This window comes from Hylobates moloch, unplaced genomic scaffold (genome assembly GCF_009828535.3).
Source record: "Hylobates moloch isolate HMO894 unplaced genomic scaffold, HMol_V3 SCAFFOLD_32, whole genome shotgun sequence".
Taxonomy (NCBI): Eukaryota; Metazoa; Chordata; class Mammalia; order Primates; family Hylobatidae; genus Hylobates; species Hylobates moloch.
The window spans coordinates 3,142,047-3,159,840 of record NW_026652307.1 but is presented as its reverse complement, the minus strand read 5'-3'; the positions used below and the strand labels follow the sequence as shown (position 1 = coordinate 3,159,840).

Sequence of the window (17,794 nt, the reverse complement as noted above, 5' to 3'; positions counted from 1 at the left end):
CAGCACTTTGGGAGGCCGAGGCGGGTGGATCACGAGGTCAGGAGATCGAGACCACGGTGAAACCCCATCTCTACTAAAAATACAAAAAAAGCAGCCGGGCGTGGTGGCGGGCGCCTGTAGTCCCAGCTACTCGGAGAGGCTGAGGCAAGAGAATGGCATGAACCCGGGAGGCGGAGCTTGCAGTGAGCCGAGATTGCGCCACTGCACTCCAGCCTGGGCGACAGAGCGAGACTCCGTCTCAAAAAAAAAAAAATTAGCCGGGCATGGTGGTACATGCCTCTAATCCCAGCTACTTGGGAGGCTGAGGTGGGAGAATCGCTTGAACCTAGGAAGCTTAGGTTGCAGTGAGCCGAGATCATGCCACTACACTCCAGCCTAGGTGACAGAGCTGATAGCCTGTCTCAAAAAAAAAAAAAGTAGGCAGCTCTTTCTCCATGTACTATGATGCCACAATCCCCAGGATGTGTTGAGTGAAAGTATCAAGGTGGAGAATGGTGCATATATATGATTTGTTTTATTTCTTGCCCCATTTGGCCTTGGAAGGGGGAGATGGGTAGGGATATAGGTGTGCTTGAGTGTTTGTGCATATATGTCTCTGGAAGGCTGCACGAGAAATGGGCCACAGTGGTGGCCTTGTCATGAGACAGAGGGACAACCATGTTCTGATTGAACTTTTTAAAAACAAATCCTATGTATTACCTACTCAAAACAAAATGTTTTTAATGTGTGGCTTTTTTTAATTAAAAAATGTTTACTAAGTGCTGTGTGATATCCTTGTTTGGATCCTGGGGCAGAAGCAGGACATGCAGAAAAACTGATGCTATCTGAAAAAAGTCTGGAGTTAATAGTGATGTGGCAATGTTGAACTCTTCATTTTGACAAATGTCCCATGGTAATATGTCAGCACTGGAGGAAACTGGGTGGGAGGTACACAGGAGCTCTGTCATCTTTGCAACTTTTCTATAAATCTAAAATTATTTTAGCATAAAAAGTTTATTAAACTTTTTTTTTTTTTTTTTACTTCAGTGAAACCTGTCAAATTGCATGTGCAAAATTGTTGTGTCTGAGAAAGTTAAAGCTCACTCCCTTCCCTTTTCTCATCTTGGTTTAGGTCGAAGAATTCCATCCACTGACGCCAACCCGCCATCTGGCGGTAAGGGCTTCAAACTCCGAAGACAGCCTTCAGAGCCAAAGCGGAGCTGCTGCTGACCGAACCTCAGCCTCTCAGACTTGATGATGAAGTAGGTGGTCCTGAAAGTTAACAGGAGGGCTGGGGTCCCTGCCACCAGTTTTCACCTAGCTGGTCTTGAGTCTTCTCCGTGCAAAAAGGATTCACAGAAATTGACCAGTTCTGTTCCCCAAAGACTGCAGCAATGATATTTCAGTCTGTGAACTCCTATTATGTAAAGAATCTCTAGTGTACAAAGGGACTACATCGTTGGCTTTTGACCTTGCTGAAAAGGAACATATAATTGTATGGTTGGTAGGATTAAGTTGTTGAGTAGTTTTGTAATCAAGATTTTATGTAACATTTGTAAAGGGAAAATTAGCACTTTCGTGGTTCTTAAGGGAAAAGAAAAAGAGCTTGTGGAGATTATAATTTCCTTGGTTTCTGTTACCACTGTTAGAGGGAGTTGTATTATTTAACATATAGTAGGATAGTTTAAGTGGAGGGAGGACAATTATTATCTGAAGCTAAAATGGGTTATTTATAGGACTGATGGAAATGATTTCATCTCTGCCATCTCTAAAGCACTTTTCATTGAACATGTTAGCCTAGGATACGTACAGTAAATTAACAATGATAGCAGCAGATGCCTAGCTCACCCTGGGTTTGCTTCTGACCTTGTCATGTGTGTGCCACCAAACACGTTATTGGCACCTTTTTAAATAAGCTCTCATGATCAAGATGGTGATGGTAGAGAAGCTGCCCGGAATAAATTGAATTTCATATGTTCTAAACTGACTAGCAATGGTTTAAAAAGGAAGAAGAGCGGAAGTGAAGAAGGTGGTGTAAATGCTGTCAATTTTTTTTTAACCCAAGTATTTTGGTGGGGAAAAGCAAGTATCTGTTGCTTAGCATATGTAAAGTTGTAGTCTATATTTATGAGGCCATTGCTTAAAGATTATAAATTATGTAAATACATTAATAAATTCTAAGTTTCATTTGACATTCCATTGAATCTCGCACCCAGTCTCGCGTATGCCTGCCCAGTTTTCAGCCTCTTAACGGGAGACTCAAGCACATTGGTGTTGTATAAAGGTATAGAGCACATAGCACTTGAAAGGTTTCTCTGCCTTCCCTTCTTCCCACCCACCTCCCACCAGATCCCATCTGGAAATCATAATAAAGACATACGCCACTTTGACAAACCTGACTAGTCCTTACTAGCCTGAGGGTAAAAGATTAAGCTCCAACCTCAAGTCATTTACCTGGTCTTGGTAATAAGTTTCTTTTAGCTTGTACAGCATCCTCAGACCGACTGAGGAGCTTTCCTTGTTAACAATTTAGCTTATCTTTCTGTTTCCTTTATTTTTCCCCTGCCTCTGCTAGTGGTTAACACTCTTTTCCCTCAGGGAGCCTAATGAGGTTTTTAATATAATCTAAAAATAAAGCATTGAAGTGAAGTTGGTGAAAATTTGTTCCTGGTCTAATTTGGCACCCTTCCAACCTGAGTATTGTAGGGGAAGGAAATTTACAAGATTTAATAGGAAATGAAACAGCTTGAATTTCAAACTAAATTGTATTTTCAGAGCTATCCTGCAACTGAACAGCTGAAACTTTAAAAAAGAATTAGTATTATTTTGTGCCCCCCCACTTAATATGGATAGATTTTAATGGGAAAATTATAATTCAGATTAAGTAAAAAACAATTCCCTTTTCCCTGTTGTATATCTTAAGCGTTTGGAATTTTTTTTATCTCCTGAAATCATATAAAAAGAATGTCGTTAGTAAAAATTCTAACTTCGTTTTGTTTAAACGACATGTGGATGCTCCATCCCCCTAGGATTTTGCTTCCTCCCCAGTGCTAAATTAGCAAGCTCCTAGAGAAGCCATGTGATTCCCAGGGCCAGGCGCTTTACACCTAAAGTAGTTTGACTTTCTTCTGTATACATCCAGATGGATCCCAGGCATCCGGGCACCGCCCTGGTATGTCCCTAGAATTCCCACTGCTGGGCCTCTATCTCCACGACAACAAAATAAAAACAGAGGTTGCTTGACTCATTACCAAAGAGGCAAAGCTTGTGCGACCCTTTCTGTCTTATTTTACCAAAATGTGCAAATCTATGACCTTCACATTTTTTCCACCAAACCCACCAGTAGCTATTGGTGATTGCATGGTGTCTCGGTGCATGGGGAAAGGCAAGGTCTTCTGAGCTCATCTTAACTGGTGAGGCATCTGGATGTCTCTGATCTTACTGTGATGTTTTACTGTACCGAGCCCAATGTGGGTCCATCTCATCAGCCTTTTGCTGATTTCATGATTTCTCACTCTCCCTCCCATATGTAGGGTGTGATTCTGTTTTATTATAGCCATATGTTTTATTAACAGAATGAGTGATATGAAGCTTGTACTTATGCATTTCTCGGGCCTCTTCCCTCATTTTCATCAGTCTGTCTAAGAAGTTGACTTGGCACTGTTTCTCATGTAATATCCTTTTAATGCTTAGCAACAACAACAACAAAATTACTCTCTCAGATCCATAATCCATACTCAGTGAAAGCAGGGAAAAAATATTTTTACTTGTTTTATTTGCTTCTAAAATGCAAAGATGAATACTAAAGTCAGAAGCAGTGTTTTATTTTGGATTATTAAGCTGACTAAGCAATGATCTAATACACATTTCATATTTTCTTTATAATAATTTCTTATGGAGAAGAGGCTAGATTTCAAAGGAATTGAGACATACTCCCATCTATAAACATTTTTTGGTTTTCTTACGATACAGGGCCTTTTTTTTTTTTTTTTTTTTTGAGACGGAGTCTCGCTCTGTCACCCAGGCTGGAGTGCAGTGGCACGATCTCGGCTCACTGCAAGCTCCGCCTCCCGGGTTCACGCCATTCTCCTGCCTCAGCCTCTCTGAGTAGCTGGGACAACAGGCGCCCGCCACCACGCCCGGCTAATGTTTTTGTATTTTTAGTAGAGACGGGGTTTCACCGTGGTCTCGATCTCCTGACCTCATGATCCGCCCGCCTCGGCCTCCCAAAGTGCTGGGATTACAAGCGTGAGCCACCGCGCCCGGCCCCAGGGCCATTTTTTAAAACTCAGGACTGAACAGAAGAGAAAAATTATTAATTAGTTGCTACTGTATGTTGATTCTTTTCAGAGAAATTGAAATAAGCTCTTTGCAGGCGTCCAATCCTAGAAACCAATGGTCTCCAGAACTCTCCTTTCACACAAGTGTTTTTCTGATTCTATGATAACTAATTATCATCTGGTGATTAAAAGAACATAAAGTAAGATTATGATTAAGTGTCCATCACCTGCTTGTCAGCCGCAGTCAGGATAAGTTTTACACGAAGCAGGTGAAAGATTTAGTTCTTTTCAAAGTAACTTATTTTCTTGTGACCCGTTTATGATGTTGTTTGAAGTCCCTGTTTCCCATTGTGTACGCACTTTCTGGATGTCTGAAAGGATTGGGACTTTTGTGTGAGAGGCTTGATCGCCTCCTCTATGTGGGCTGGTGTCCTTGAAGTTATCAATTCCTCTTATTCTTAAATATCTAAAGGGAAAGGAAACCACCTTTAATTTCAGAACTTCTCTTTAAGTCTTGTATGTATTTCTTTTATGTTCTCAAGGAGGAAAATTGGTCTAGGAGGCCTTCTAAATTAAACTCTGGTGAATATAGTAATGAAAATATCCTTTAGCTAACTTTCCTGTAACTGTCAAACCAAAATGTCAGTATTTTTAGGGCATTGTGTTAAAATAAGCAGTTTAGATTCCGATGACACTGCACTAATTGGCATGTCAGCCTCCAGCTCAGAAAGGCATTTGCTCATGGTTACAGGCGTCTTTTAGATTCTAAGAGTGAGTTACAGAATTCTTTTTGGTACTTTCACTTATTCTTTCAGAATACATCAAGGATGTGATTCATGGGCCCTTAAGAGTATAAGATATAGGTGCACAGTATGTTACTTAAGTAACAGATGAGCCCCCTTAAACATCCACATGTCTCTGCAGAAACCTGTGTAAGTATTGCGAAAACCCTTTTCTTCCAGGGAAAAATTATTGGAAATTCCTTAACTGAGCTACACTTGGTACTTGCTCTAGAACATTTGGGAAATGACAAACTCAGGCGGGCTCTTCTCTCTAACCTCACTGGGCTATAAATGTTCCTTCTAACTCTGTAATGAAAATTCAATGAGAAACTAGATAGTGAACCTGTAAAAGTCATTATTTACATTTGTTTTAAAGGGACAGTGTTACCGTTTGACTTCAAGAGATTTTCTACCTCTTAACAGTTAATATTTTTTAAAGGAAGAAATGGAATGTACCTTCAGGGGTCAAGCTGTTAACTACATACCTGCCTCTAGTTAGCTTGGTTTATCAAAAGGATTTTTAAATGATTCAAGATAATGTTTGGGATATTTGTTTTAACTCTTGCTGTGCTATGATTTTAAAAAATAGTCTAAGAAACAAATTTATCCATGAGATAAACAATATATTTTATAGTTTCAGAAAAAAGGGGTGGGGGTGGAATTTAGCCTAGAACTTAAAGAAACAACCTCTGCGAATTTCTCTTGACAGCAGAGTTGCTTGTCTTGACTTCTAATAATAGAAATCCAGGCAGTTTGATTATCCGATTTGCAAGAAACTTTAATGGAATTCTGGGGCATTTGTCCTGTTTTATGTACAAATGAAAGTCTAAAAAAATATTAGAAGGATATTACATTTTTCAGGAGCCTCCACTTTTTCAGTCTTAAGAGAATGGTAAGTGAGAGACCTATTGTGATGAAGTTTCATTAGACATAATGTGGAAAGTGAATAAATAGAACCAAGAATCTTCATATTTCTCTGTTGGTCTTTCAGGATTCTCTTAGCATATAGGAAAATGATTTACTTTCCAAATCTCGAAGGACTTCCAGTAGCATAGATCAAGTTTAATCTGATGGTCTGTACCATCAGAAATAACTAATATCTGTTTTCTTTCCTTTTAGAGTATAATCAATTATGGACAGGCCAGAATATTTTTGGCTTCAAAACAAAAGGATTCATAAGCTTAAAAAAACAAAAATCCCAAACCTTCCATCTATCTCTTTTATTACGTTGAACATTTTAGATAGTAAGATTAAGATGTATCATTAGTAGATGGTGAAATTAAAACCGTGGTGTCTAACAGATTTAACAAAAAATGTTTAATTTACTGCAAGTTCATTTTTAGATCTGTATGGTGCCCAGTGCTCCACAAAATGCATCATAATTGCAACAGCAAAATTATTTTCATGAACAAGAATTCAAGTGCCAAGTCCTATCAGCCAATTAAAAGCCATAAGATAGTAACGATTTTTTTTTCTTTTTTTTTTTTTTTCTTTTTTTAGATGGAGTCTTACTCTGTTGCCCAGGCTGGTATGCAGTGGCGCAATGTCAGCTCACTGCAACCTATGTCTCCTGGGTTCAAGCAGTTCTCCTGCCTCAGCCTCCTGAGTAGCTGGGATGACAGGCATGCACCACCACACCCAGCTAATTTTTGTATTTTTAGTAGAGATGGGGTTTCACCATGTTTGCCAGGCTGATCTCGAACTCCTGACCTCAGGTGATCCGCTCACCTCTGCTTCCCAACATTCTGGGATTACAGACGTGAGCCACCGCACCCAACCAGTAATGATTTTTTTAAAGGGCCTTTCTTAATTGACAGTTTTAAGCTGTAGACATTAATATTCTAACAAACAAAACATGCCAGTTTTACTGATTCCACTTTTTGCTTGATTCAGGAACTTTTCATTGTTTGGGGAAACTTTTGAATGCAGTACTGTGGAGGAAATCATCCTTAAAATAGCATTTCAAACATAGGGCCAATAATTTTTACTCAGAACTGAAATTGTCAAGGAAACCCCCGCAGCATCTAACGTCATCTTGTAGAAGAGCTGGGCGTACCTCTTCCTGTAGGCCAATTCAGAGGCCACTGGCCACCCAAGTAGAGTGGGGCCCACTGGCATGAGCAGTCCCTGTGCCCATGCCCATGGTGGTGCTTGACTTTGCTTTGGGGCTTAATCCTAGTATCATTTGGCCGTTAATTTTTAATTAAGTTTATACTTGAATAATCAGTTTTACTCTTGAAAAATTTTGAAGCCAGCACTTCAATTTGTTTATATTCACTTACCTTGTATATGAACTTATGACTTTACAGTTTGTAAAACCTTCTTAACGTGGCTCATACACGTGATGTCAGAGGGACTGGTTAGTTCATTACAGGGCGAATTATTGGCATCTGGCTAGTCAGAGCAACTGATGGGTGGCTTTTTTTTTTTTTTTTGAGACGGAGTCTTGCTCTGTCACCCAGGCTGGAGTGCAAGGGCGCGATCTCAGCTCGCTGCAACCTCCGCCTCCCAGGTTCAAGCAGTTCTTCTGCCTCAGCCTCCTGAATAGCTAGAATTACAGGCGGCTAATATTTTTTGTATTTTTAGTAGAGACAAGATTTCACCATGTTGGTCAGGCTGGCGTCGAACTCCTGACCTCATGATCCGCCTGCCTCAGCCTCCCAAAGTGCTGGGATTACAGGCGTGAGTGGTGGCTCTATTTTTAAACCATTTGTTATACTGTGTAGACAGAGCTTTATTGCCCTGGAAAAGATTTTTTTTTTAACTCTCATGCAGTTCAGTCTTTCCATCATTTCACTTTGTTGAGTCACCCACATAATTGTCAATCATTCCTCTGACCTTCTTAAGAATTTACATCTTACCGTCTCTGTGATTGAAGCAGACTTCTCGCTTTATTTCCCTTAGGCTCATTTTTCTGTGGGCTCTCTCTTAGAGACACATGGCCAGAGACACCTCCTCAGCATATGTAATATGCCTTCCCCTGCGGCCTTCCGTGGTCACAGCAACAGGGGCTGCTCACCCCCTCCAGCTGGGGCTTTTCTAACAAGCACAGTCAGAAATGCACAGGCCCGGGGTGGGGGATGAACAGAAGTTGATTAGTGGGCACAGAAATACAGTTAAATAGAAGGAATAGTTCCAGCATTCGATATTACAGTAGGAAGACTGCATTTAACAATAATTGATTGTATATTTGAAAATAGCTAGAAGAATCAGAATAATCCCAAAACAAAGGATAAGCAAGGTGAAGGAAATCTCAGTTACCCTCATTCAGTCCATTACACATTGGATGCAGGTATCAAAATATCACAGGTACCTCAAAGACATGTACAACTCTTAATTTAACATTTTTGAAAGAAAAGAAAACCAGCCAGAGCATAAAACAAATAAAATAAGAAACACAGAGGCCAGTGTTAGGTGAAGAACTCCGGTGCTTCAAAAAGAGAATAGCAGCGCTCGCTTATCGTGGGAACATGGCCAGTTGACAAAATGGGTTTTGGTTTTTTTGTTTTGTTTTGTTTTACCATTGGTAATAAGATAGTTAACATAAGTGGTCAGAACTTCGCTGAATTTGTAATAAAGCATTTGTTAAACGTGTAAAAGTCCAAATTAAAAGTCTTGAAGAAAAACAGCTATGGCAATGAGCCTAGACATTTAAAAAAAAAAAAAAAAAAAAGCTGAGCTGTCCTACCAGCAATCTTTCTCCTAAGAATGTCATGCCTTTTCAAGACCTGATGAAAGGAATAAGATATTTGTGCCTTTTTACAATAGCATCTATTATGAAAATAAAATTCAGTTGCTTACAGTTTTGGCCGCTTTGTAGCACTATTATAAACAGCCCAAATTTATGGCCTTGGCCTTACTGCATGACACATGGCCTGGTTACCTGTCACGGAATGCTGCAGCGGTGGTTTGCCAAGCTTCTGTGGATGTTTGAAGACTTTATTTTTGCAGTCTTAACCTTGGGCTGGACCTAAGTGTATGTAAACCTTATATGATGTCTGTATTGTTTATAGATGCTGACAAAAGAAAACTAGACCTGTTGTTTTTTGTTGTAAGATTTTTGTTTTCATACCTATGCTCATAGTAGATAGTTTGCAAATGAAAGTTGATTTGCCATACTTTTAAATAATATTGTTTTAGCTTGAATATTCTATAATACACTTTTATAGAGTATAACATGCTAAATCACTGTTTTGTTGTAAGAAAGGTGTAAACATTTTGTTAATAAAATGCTCTGTTTACAAATATATATTTGCCACCCAGATGGTTTCTCTTTGTGATATTACTCATCATATGTTCTTCTTAACCAAATACTCTGAAGTCATTTTTAAATGACCTTTGGATACTGAAGTACCAGAATTTTGACAGCTGTAGTGTCTGGTGAGCAGCAAGTTATTTGTACCAAGGTATCTGAAGCTTCCCAGCTTCCCATATCCTTATCTTATACAACTCCTCCCTCTGCTTGCTCTTCAGTAGTTAAGATGGGGGTTCTAGAAGCAGGTCAGCAAGGCCACCAGTGAGCACTTAGAGGGAAGTTTGCTGCCCCTGGAAGAAAGGAACAGCGCAGTGCCCTAGATTGTAGAAGAAAAGGTCTTCCCTCATCTTCCATTATTTTGGGGATTTCATCAAAGATGCTAGTCTTTCCATCCCAGTGTTGACTTGAACCCTGCACCCCTACCATCCCAGTGTTGACTTGAACCCTGCACCTCTAGTACTCTTCATTGCCAACAGAAGCACTGGCTCACACACACCCATGTTCTCTTTGCTGTTCCTCTTAGGTAGAAGCACATTTGCCTGTACAGTGTAGTTGTGCCAAAGAATACCTACAAGTTCAAGTGAGGGAACCAGAGAGAGCAGAGAGGGCTTGAGACAAACAGGCTTGGATATGAGTCTCATCAGAGCGTCTTTCCAGGCTTTGCAGCCCTGGACAAGGCCGTTAACCTCTCTGACCTGTGTTTCCTTTATCTTCACAAAGGGAAGATAATAAGAGCTTATCACATGTGGCTGTTTTGGTGGGATACCTATAGCTGTCATTTAACACAGCATTAACAAAGCATAAACATCTCACAATATTTTTGTAAGCTGTCTCCCTGATAATCATTTTCTGATTCAGTTAAAATAACTTTGCTATAAGTCTGGTGGCTTGCTGTTTTGTTTTTCTCTGTGTTTTTAAGTATAAAACCTACAAAAAATGCCATGAATCTTGGGTACAGCTTAATTAAATTTCACAACAGTTACCCACATAACCAGCCCTCAGATCACAAAGTGGGACATCTGCCACATCTCAGATGCCCAACCTTGCGCTCCTTCTCTAACATCACTGATGAGTTTTGTCTGGTTTCAACTTTATATACATACTATATGGTTCTATATGGGTCTGGCTTCTTTCATCCAACATGGTATGTCATATTCTCATTCATTCTCACTGCTACGTAGGATTCCACTGTGTGAATAAACCACCATTTATTTATCTAGTCTATATTGATAGGCATTGGATTATTTCCAGATTTTTGCCATTATGAATGTACCACAATGAACCTTACATACATCTCTGGTGTAAAGGCTTGTACAGGTTTCTCTTGGGCATGTGCCTGGGAGTGGAATTACTGGGTCATGAGAAATACACACACACACACACACACACACACACACACACACACACATATTCTAATATCTGATTCGTTTTTGCTTTTGTAGTTTTCTAAAATGGTATATCTGGCTGGGCGTGGTGGCTCATGCCTGTAATCCCAATACTTTGGGAGGCCAAGGTGGGTAGATCACTTGAGGTCAGGAGTTTGAGACCAGCGTGGCCAACATGGCAAAACCCCAACTCTACTAAAAATATAAAAATTAGCCGAGCATAGTGGCAGGCTCCTGTAATCCCAGGTACTTGGGAGGCTGAGGCAGGGGAATCACTTGAACCCAGGAGGCGGAGGTTGCAGTGAGCCGAGATCACACCGTTGCACTCCAATCTGGGCAACGAGAGCAAAAGTCCATCTCTAAAAGTAAAGGGGTGTATCAATATAGCTCCCCCCAGCAGTGTGCAAGAATTCTAGTTGCACAGCATCCTTGCTAACACTTGATATTACTATTTTCTGCTTTTAAAGTCTGGAAATCTGTAGTCCAAGCTGTTAACAGAACTTACCTCTGAGAAGAGAGGCTTGGCCCACAGAACGATCACCTGGTTTTCACTTTCTCCTGTATATGTACTTCTGTACTTTTAAAATTTTTACCATGAGTACGTGTGGATTTTTTTTTTTTTTTTGAGATGGAGTCTTGCTCGGTCGCCCAGGCTGGAGTGGCATGGCCTCAGCTCACTGCAAGCTGCGCCTCCCGGGTTCACGCCATTCTCCTCTCAGCCTCCCAAGTAGCTGGGACTACAGGCGCCCGCCACCATGCCTGGCTAATTTTTTGTATTTTTAGTAGAGACAGGGTTTCACTGTGTTAGAAAGTTTCTCCGTGTTAGCCAGGATGGTCTCGATCTCCTGACCTCGTGATCCGCCCACCTTGACCTCCCAAAGTGCTGGGATTACAGGTATGAGCCACCGTGCCCGGCTGGATTTTTTCTTATTAGAAAAAAAAAAATCAGGAGCTCTTGCACTCTAATCCTGTCTTCAAATCCTTAATGAAAATTGGCTCAATAGATAACACTGAAGTTGCATTTGTCTTATTTTTCTCCTTTTAAACACACACACACACCCTATTCAATTTGGTCAGTAAAAACCTTAGAGCCAGATTTGGGGCAAGTATGTAAAACTTTATAGCACACATTCATTTCATTGTGAAATTTAATATATATCTTTTCAAGCTGCCCTAAATCCGCTTGGACAATAGGGGATAGAGGGAGCATAAATAATACCTGTTAAGAAGGAGAATAGGCAGGTGCCTCTCACTTGTGAAAAAAGAGGAGAATATTAGTCTACACTCTGTCAAGATAGTACTATGACAGAAGCCAGTCCATTTGTTGTTGCCAAGAAAAAGGGAATCACAGCCGGTCATGGTGGCTCACACCTGTAATGCCAGCACTTTGGGAGGCCAAGGCAGGTGGATCACCTGAGGTCAGGAGTTTAAGACCAGCCTGGCCAACATGGTGAAACCCCGTCTCTACTAAAAATACAAAAAAAAATTAGCCGGGCATGGTGGCAGGCGCCTGTAATCCCAGCTACTTGGGAGGCTGAGGCAGGAGAATCGCTTTAACCTGGGAGGTGGAGGTTGCAGTGAGCCGAGATCGCACCATTGCACTCCAGCCTAGGGACAAGAGCAAGACTCCATCTCAAAAAATAAAATAAAAAGGGAATCACTACACCAAAAAGGAAGACACAAATTAGCACACACCCAAAACAAACAGGGATGTTTTAAATGCTTACACAAAACAGCCTTGCTTTATTTTTCCACAAGCATCTAGCTGCTTGCCTTGGAGCATATAAGAACTAAATTATGGACCTAGATTTCTAAGTAACTTCAAAGTTTACTGCAGATTTTTTTTCCATTAGAATTTAAGAAGCAGATTTCCATTGAGATGGTAAACTATAAAACACAGAGCCTTTTAAATCTATCAGTTGTTTGGCTTATGATAATACTGGCCAAAAACATGATTCTCCACTAAAAATGGCAGTGTTGGTTGGGAAGCCAAGCATCATCAGCCTTCTAAAATTTACCCACCAGGAGTATTACTGCTTTTCATTATAACACCAGTGGAGCTTGTAAGACAGAAGAAGGGAAAAAAGAAGCTTTCACCCAGCACCTGGTCAAAATGAATCACTTTATTAATTATGATCTTAATCAGACATCTATTCGCTTATTTTTTTTTATTTTAAACACAACTTTTCAGCATCTTCCAAGAAACAATTTAAAAATCCAGAGACCATTTGAGAAATGTGCTTGAAGATAATAGAACCTCAGATATTGCTGTTAGAGGGGTGGGAACAGAACAAGGGGGTCAGATTTCTCTTTATTAATATTCAGCCCAGAATGAACCTTCAGGCCTCTTTTAAATAAAACGTATGGAAAATATAAGGGGAAAGCTACAAGGTTCCACTCCGTTAGAAAAAGGGCATTTTTAAGAAGAAAATTGTGGGGTTGTGAATGTAAATTAGAGGCTAATGTACAGCGTTGGGGCGTGGAATATGCTCCAGTGGTATACTACCATCAACATTAAAATTGCCATCAGCTGCTCAAGTGATAAGGTCAAGCCATATCTTGTTTGCATATAAATGAGAACACACAACAGTTAAAACACAAACAAACATGACAACAGACTGGGCTGGGTGACGTGGAAGCTCTCTGCCAGCTGGGCAGTTTGCGACCTGAGTCAGTCCTTAATATCCAGGCCCTCGAATCATGAACTATCCCACCAAGAATGTTTGCATGCTTAAATTTATTTTTATATTTCCTATTTCCAAGACGATAAACCCCTTATTAGAGAATTGAGATCCCTGTGGGCTTCTTTCCCTGTTCTTAAATTACTTCTGAAGGTAGTAGGAGAGGGCAATGTTGGTGGCCAAGTGGCAGTCTTTTTTTTTTTTTTTTTGAGACGGAGTCTCACTCTGTCGCCCAGGCTCGAGTGCAGTGGAGCGATCCGGGCTCACTGCAAGCTCCGCCTCCCAGGTTCACGCCATTCTCTTGCCTCAGCCTCCCAAGTAGCTGGGACTACAGGCGCCCACCACCACGCCCGGCTAATTTTTTTGTATTTTTAGTAGAGTCGGGGTTTCACCATGTTAGCCAAGATGGTCTCGATCTCCTGACCTCGTGATCCACCCGCCTCAGCCTCCGAAAGTGCTGGGATTACAGATGTGAGCCACCACGCCCAGCCTCAAGTGGCAGTTTTTATAAACCACCTGTGAACGACCTTGTGGGTGCTGAAAGGACAGCAAGTTTTGAAGCCTCTTACAGTACACATATGCAGATGATTATTGTGTATATCAAAGTCTCCTCCCCCAAAAAACAGCCACCTGATGGAAGGAAGAACCCAGCCAACAGGGAAAGGAAAAAAAAGAGAACTTTACAAGCTCTTCAGCATTCGCTGGAGTGGAGGGATGTGCAAGTTTAAGTTTAAATCCAGAAACTGTGAAGAGAACATTTCAAGAAGTGGAATAAAATTGGACTTAGTTGGGATGGTCTCTGGAATGAATGACGGTGGGGTTATTTATTAAAAGGGGCTTCAAGGCCAGATGGAAGACATTCCTCAGTCTTTTGCTGAGTCAGTGAATGTACTTAAACTTTGCCTACCTCTTCTGGGAGTTGGTGTGTGATTTTACACTGCTAAAGGATAACGTTGCAAACTTCATGAGGCTACTGTGAATAGCTAATGAGGGCAAGCAGTCGGGCTATATAAATCAATATTATTAATTGCACCAATAATAAACATACAAATTCCATTATTAGCCTTAGCATACAACTGCTTGTTACAAAACCACGTACATTTTAGTGCCTGCTTTTTTTGCCACGGGTCCATTAGGGAATTCTTTATTGTTTTTATATTAAAGCCTGAAAAACATAAAAGCTTGTCTTTATTTTTTATAATGCTGTCATTTCAAAATAGAACACCCACGCATGCATGCATGTACACATATAAACACGAAACGAAGAAAAGAAAAATGACTTAAGTTGCAAAGTAAAATGAGAAAAAGACAAAAGGTTCGTTGTAGCCCCAGCTGCAGGAGAATAATAAGTTCAAAGGGGTTTTACCGAGAGAAATGATGCTCAGAGCAGGGAGCAGAGAGGCTGGGAAGGAACGCAAAGACAGCCGAGGAGGCGGGGCGCCCTGGAGACGCTGCAGAGAGCACAGCAGCTGCTGAGGCCAGGCAAAGGTTGCATTCCTGCCTTCCCAGGTACCTGCTTTCAAAGGCTGAGCCATCCTCATTTATTATTTGTTTTGTCAAACATTAAAACATTCCTGCCACTGCAAAGTCCTACATCTCAGACTCCCAGGAATAAATAAATGAAAAACCAGGACACGGTTTCAGGACTCCTACCATGTGCCATGCCCTATCACAAGACAAATAAATGAGGACCCCAGTAGGGAATTAATTAATCTTCCGAGAAATGAAGAAATGGGGAGATGGTTCTTTGGGTGATACCTTTCCCACAGGAAGAAATAACAGAAGGTATTTATGACATTTTTCTTTTCCTAGTTGCTGCAAGTTAAGAATCGTAGGCTTTTACTTAAAAACATGTAAATATTGGAGGAGAGGAGATGTCTTCACAGAGTTGAAAATGATTATGAAGAACCGGTTTTCGGCCAGGCATGGTGGCTCACGCCTGTAATACCAGCATTTTGGGAGGCCGAGGTGGGTGGATCACTTGAGGTCAGGAGTTTAAGACCAGCCTGGCCAACATGGTGAAACACCATCTCTACTAAAACTACAAAAATTAGCCAGGTGTGGTGGCACACACCTGTAATCCCACCTACTCGGGAGGCTGAGGCGGGAGGATCGCTTGAACCCAGGAGGCGGAGGCTGCAGTGAGCCAAGATTGTGCCACTGCACTCCAGCCTGAGTGACAGTGAGACTCCGTCTCAAAACAATAAAATAAAAAATAAAGAACCGGTTTTCAGTGCCCTAATTCCTGGATGTAATTGGGGTATTTGGTACAAGAGGGGTTTACCAACCCCAACTACATGATGAACTTACTTCCTTCACCAAGTACCCAAAGACAGACAAACCCAGCTGCAGCAACAGTCTCAGAGAACACAAGAGCTCCCAGGCTCACACACCACACAACCCCCAGATTCTGACATAAGAGATAGATTTAGGGACCTCATTGAAATCCCTGGTGATGTGAGACCCCACGAGTGTGCCATCCTTGTGATAAGAGCTAACATCACTGCAGCGAGAACTTTACTTGCATCCGTTCACTGAGTCCTCCCCAGATCCAAGAGGCAGGAACTTCCATTATGCCCACCGTACAGATGAGGAAGTGGCCGAGGCTCAGACAATGAGGAAGAGATAATCAGAAGCTGGCCTGGCCCTCGCAGCTGGCCTTGGTATACTCTCTCCTGTCGAAGAGACACTGACATCAACACAAGGCCACAATTTCACAAGACAATTTCAGCAATGTCACAGGACACTGACATCACACAAGGCCACTCTGACCATGACGGGTCAAAACATAATCAAGACTTCTCCGTCACTCTAGTCCTTGTGGATGCAATCACAGTATGACCCCAGGTCTTCGTCCCGACAGCACCTAACCCAGAGCAAAGCTCACTTCCTGGACCCCTGCCCTGAAATCACCAACATTATCCCCAATCCCCGAGTCTCTTCTGACCCCTCCTAGGGAACTGCTTCACACTCCCAAAGTGCCCAAGGGGTGAACTTATTCCCCCACAGATGTGTCCTGGGGGTCTTTGTCTGGAAGGCATTGCCAGCAGCCTAAGCCACACATCTGCTGAGTCACAGCACTGCGAAGGGCAGGTTGGGACCCAGGCCGTCGGTCTACAGAGCCCACAATTTCCCTACTGCCTGATCTGCACAGGCATAGCAAAGAACGTGTCATAGCAAAGACACGTTCCTTTCTCAGCACAAAATGGCAGGGCCTGCTGCGAGCATCTGGATTTCAGGAGAGCGCTGCAAGTACTTTACCTATTGCAATCACTCTTGTTTGGGGTTTTCCCCTAGATACAAAAGCAAAGTTGTGACAGTCACTTGATAATCTATGGCTCTAAGCATTCCTGGGAGTGGGGAGCAGAAAAATGAAAATGGAGAAACCGAAACTTACAATGCCATGCCATGGTCTCCCCTGCACTCCTAAATTACCCCTCTCTCTGCCTCTCTCCCTCCCTCCCTCTAGCTCCATCTCTCCGCCATCTCTCTCTCCCTCCGTCTCTTTCCCTCTCTCTCCTCCCTCTCTCTTCCCCCTCTCTGCTCCTCCATCTCCCTCTCTTCCTCCATCTCTCTCCCTCCCCCCTTACCCCTCCCTTTTCCTTCCTCTCTCTCTCTCTCTTCCTCTTCCCTCTCTCTCTTTCTCCTTCTTTCGTCCTCTCTCCTCCCTCCCCATATATATATATATATATCTCCCTCTCCCCAGCTCTCCCTCCCTGTCTCTCTCTCCCTCCCTCTCCTTCTCTCTCTCCTCCTTTTTCTCCTCCTCCCTCTTTCTCTCCTGCCCTCTCTCTCTTTCCTTCTCTCTCTCCCATCTCCTTCTCCATCTCTGTCTCTCCCTCCTCCTTCCCCTCCCCCATCCCTCTCTCCCATCTCCTTCTCCATCTCTGCCTCTCCCTCCTCCTCCCCCTCCCTAGCTCTGGCATTCAGGGACTCGTATTTCCTTTCTGATGCTGACAAACAGAGGCTGCTTCACAGTTTCTCTTCTCAGACACCCTGCGGTGGCTGACTAGTCAGAAGGACAGTGGAAGAGGGGATTCAAAGCTGCATTTGCAGAGTAAGCACAGTTTCTAATCAGATCAATGAAAATAACAAAGTTTTCCAATGATGCTCTCACTCACTGGTTGCATAATCCTTTTTTAATGTTTATGTATTATTGTCATTTCTTTGGGGTGGCCTGGGGATAGGCCGACAGAAACAACAGGGAGAGGTCTAAGGCCCTCGTCCCCAGCCACTCCTTGGCAGGGTCACTCAAGGTTCTGTCTTACTCTGCTTTGTCTCCTAGCTAGATAGGGGGAGACACGGGTCTGCGTGTCTTTTATCTCTGGGTCCTCGGTGTTCTGCCCCTGTGCCCCTCCACAAATGTCTGCTCAATGAATGAAGGCCGTGAGGTGGAAAATCACCAGGGCTTGGAAAAAAGAGAGATTTGCAA

General features: G+C 42.2%; 1 protein-coding gene across 1 annotated transcript in view; it reads left to right on the top strand.

Moving 5' to 3' along the window:
• The window catches only part of LOC116463276 (ras-related protein Rab-22A), a 60,402-nt gene extending 51,105 nt beyond the window's left edge, over positions 1-9,297 (top strand). The window contains exon 7 of the mRNA XM_032146311.2: positions 1,112-9,297. Coding sequence (XP_032002202.1) covers positions 1,112-1,209 — 98 coding nt within the window. The 3' untranslated portion in view covers positions 1,210-9,297. The remainder of the gene's footprint in view (positions 1-1,111) is intronic.
• The last annotated feature ends 8,497 nt before the right edge of the window (positions 9,298-17,794 follow it).